At 39.3% G+C, this 3,414-nt stretch overlaps 1 protein-coding gene across 1 annotated transcript in view; it reads left to right on the top strand.

The window, feature by feature from the left end:
• LOC101859753 (U3 small nucleolar ribonucleoprotein protein IMP3) overlaps nucleotides 1-3,414 on the top strand; it is a gene marked incomplete in the record, with an annotated part of 36,835 nt that overhangs the window by 9,259 nt on the left and 24,162 nt on the right. Inside the window, 1 exon segment of the mRNA XM_013090504.2 lies at nucleotides 841-948. Coding sequence (XP_012945958.1) covers nucleotides 841-948 — 108 coding nt within the window.

The raw sequence follows: 3,414 nt of genomic DNA, 5'->3' as shown, positions 1-3,414 counted from the left end.
GATTTGACTTGATAGATTCCAATATTGCCAATACTTATTTTACTTATTTATGAAAGGTGTAGCTGATCAGGTAGACTCAAACAGCCCCCCCCGTCCTTCACACAATGCCCCAACCGTCCCCCCAAAATCGTGATTAGCGATTGCCATGACAATGCGCGCTTGATGTTTGTGAGTGTGCTACAAAATGACAGTTTCCATTCTACCTTGTGGATTTGGGGTGTGACAACTTGACTGCACCGGTATGACAAAATGACCGTGTGATGAAATGACTGGCATTCAAGCTGGCGAGCCCCGCCTATCAAACCGAACCGAACTGATGGTGCCTATAGGCACTGGGTAGCCTGTTAGATTTAATCGTCTTTGTCTTAGCACCCATTAGTTATAAGTTATTAGGCTTCATCTTTTGCCCAACTTTCTGTTAGGATGTTATATCCCTCTGAGCCTGGGTTGGCCTTTATAGGCAGGCTCGGAAGCCTGCTTCCTAAAAGATCTAAATTTGTGTTGATAGAGAAAACTGTAACTCCATATCTCTGGTAAGCTGCTTCCGGTGGCTAGCGGTCAGAACCGCTGTGCTGATGAGCAGCTGGCAGTGTCTGGGGCACGTTATTTTTAACTGTGATTTCGACGTTATCTTTAACTCGGGAGTTCTTTCATTAGATCAAGAACCATCAAAATAGGTTCATTTGTTTTGATTTGATGACTAATTTAGTGGTGACGTTTATGTCACTTTTAGAATTTTGTACCAAAAGAGGGCTCGAGCAAGGTAGGGAAAACCCCTCCTTCCGTAGATAAATAAAAGAGTCAAAACAGTTTCGGTAAAAATTCTTTTTTAAATTTCAGGTACAACAAACTGTCCCGACAGATCCGAGAGGTTTCCAGAAGTATCAAAGAGATGGATCAGAAACACCCCAGGAGAATCCAGTTCACACAGCAGCTTTTGGAGAAGTTGTGAGTAGTGCTTTTGTTGGGTTTTTTCTTTTTCTTTCTTTTTTTGTTGTTGTTTTTTTGGATTCATTTTTTTGTTTTTTAGTGTGGTAATCTTTGTTTTTTCATTATTTTGAAACTTAAAAATGTGTGTGGTTGGCGGATGCTCTCTTGTGGTTTGCGCCTTCTTTCCTATCATACATCTTTTGTCCTATCTCTAGGCTCCTCATATTCTTCTTTTCTTTGTATGTTTCTCTGTAGTAGCAACAGCTTTATTGTTCTGCACTTTTCTTATATAATTTGTCAATTTGTTTTGCAAGTACCATAAAACTCTTAAAAACTAAACTAAACTACTAATGAGAGGCATTTCTTACTTATCATACTTATGGTACTCTACATGAGCATAGAATGTCCACAAACATGTCTGCACTCATGCAGTAACAGGACTGATGTTTGAGGCGTAGCGGCTCAGCGCTTTCTTGTGGCACTCACACAGGAGACTCGAGTTCAATTCCAGAGTGGGGAGAAAGTTTTTATTGAATATCTTGTTCTTTCTGCTGGGATATTCTATCCCTCTCAGCCTGGGTTGGCATTAACACTTTGCGGTCACTTGCCGCAATAAGGCGATGGTGAAAATTAACCGTTCCGGTCACCCTTTGAAGTTCTGCGCCAGGCCTGAGAAGTCCGTTGAATTCGCTCTTCTGGCTGGGTGACTGCAAAGTGTTAATAGTCAGGGTCGGAAGCCTGCCTCCTAAATGATCTAAATTGTATGGATGGATCGATAAGAGCATAACCAGCCCCTCTCCGCCCCCACCACCTACAATAACCTCTTTACCTCTGTATAGATGATGATTGTGCCGGCCTGTGTTCACCAAAATTGGTTAAGTGTTATCTTATTACTACTGGCTTGAAGAGGAATTTTTATGAGATGTAACTACCGCTTGTTCGGTTGTTTATTCTTAAATAAGGGGACCAATGTTTTGGATTTGTTTAAATCTCTCTTGAATAAATATTTTACCTTGTCTGCACAAATGTAAATGAACGGGTTTCAGAAATGAAGGGGTTAATTATGGTTAAAATTGAATTTTAATGAGAGTTGTCTGCACAAATGTAAATGAACGGGTTTCAAAAATGAAGGGGTTAATTATGGTTAAAATTGAATTTTAATGAGAGTAATATATAATTTGATTTCTGTGTATACCTGCATGTGTTTTACAGTCCAGAGCAGCCATGGAAAGTTTCCGTCTGAGACTTTAAAGTAATATCTCCTCTTATCTTAAAAACCCCCCAACAAAACGTAACCCCCCCCCAAAAAAGAAAAAAGAAAAAAAAAAAGAAAAAAAGGACCCACAAAAAAAAAGCAACCCCACCAAAGAACAAAAAAACCCAACAAAAACAAAAACAACAGAGTTTTGAGTCAGGCCCTTGGCTGCTTGTGTCTGCTATTGTCCGTTTGCAAGTGCCGTAAAACTCTTTAACTGAACCAGAAAAGAGAATTGTACTGTGGAAAAAAAAGGTCAGACAGAGAAATTCTGAGTTGATGGCAATTTTGCCTGAAGGGTTGGTTAATGCGAGTGTAGCGAGAGACTGTAGAAACAGAAGCTTTCCACTCCTTCTCCGCTCCTCCCCTCCCCTCCCCTCCCCCTCAAACAATGAGAATTTTTTTGACAATTAGAGTGAGGAGCATCTGGTCTGTGCATTTAGTGATTTATTGATCTATTGCCAAATGGAGGCTTCCTGGTTCAGAGTGATTGATTTTATTTGGTTTTATTGTTGTTGCAGGGCACCTTTTTTTCCAGAAAGTTAGGGTTTTTTAAAGTTTTTTTGTTTTTTTTCAAAATTTAATTTTTAAAACATTTGTTTGGTTTTCAAAAATGTTACAGTTTTTTGTTTTTCAGGTTAGGGATACTTTAGCTTGCAGTAACCGTAATCTGTTTTGTAATGATAAAGCTCTTTCACACTGAGGATGTGGGTTTCGATTCCAATATGAAGTTAATTCTATCAAGTGTCATATTTCTGCTTGCAAGGATGCTAAGTTATCCAATTTGTGTCAAGAGGAGCCTAAAAACATTACAATCTATTAGCACACACCGAAATTGAGATGGGATTGATCATAAGTGTAACTGAGCTATAAAATTATGATGGGGGAAAATCTGTATCTCATATCGTTCCTGTAGTTTAGGAAAGCCTTACTAATGAGTGGTTGGCAGGTGTTCTCATGTGGTTTGCTCCTTCTTTCCCATGAAACATCTATCTTCCTCTTCCTTGTCTCTCGTTCCTTTTTTTTCCCCCTTTGTATGTTACTCTCTATTAAGATCCCTAATCTTCGACACTTACGTGACCCAGTTAGTTGTGTTGCAAGTGCCGTAAAACTCTATCTGAAACTGAAACTAGAATTGTGAAGTTATTTAGAATGCATGGTGATGTGTTCTATGTATGTGGCACCTGTCTTTCTTTCTTCTTTGATTCCCCCCCCCTCTCTCTCTCTCA

Source organism: Aplysia californica, unplaced genomic scaffold (assembly GCF_000002075.1).
Source record: "Aplysia californica isolate F4 #8 unplaced genomic scaffold, AplCal3.0 scaffold01309, whole genome shotgun sequence".
Taxonomy (NCBI): domain Eukaryota; kingdom Metazoa; phylum Mollusca; class Gastropoda; order Aplysiida; family Aplysiidae; genus Aplysia; species Aplysia californica.
The sequence above is the reverse complement of the archived record's forward strand: the minus strand, read 5'-3'. Positions and strand labels throughout refer to the sequence as shown.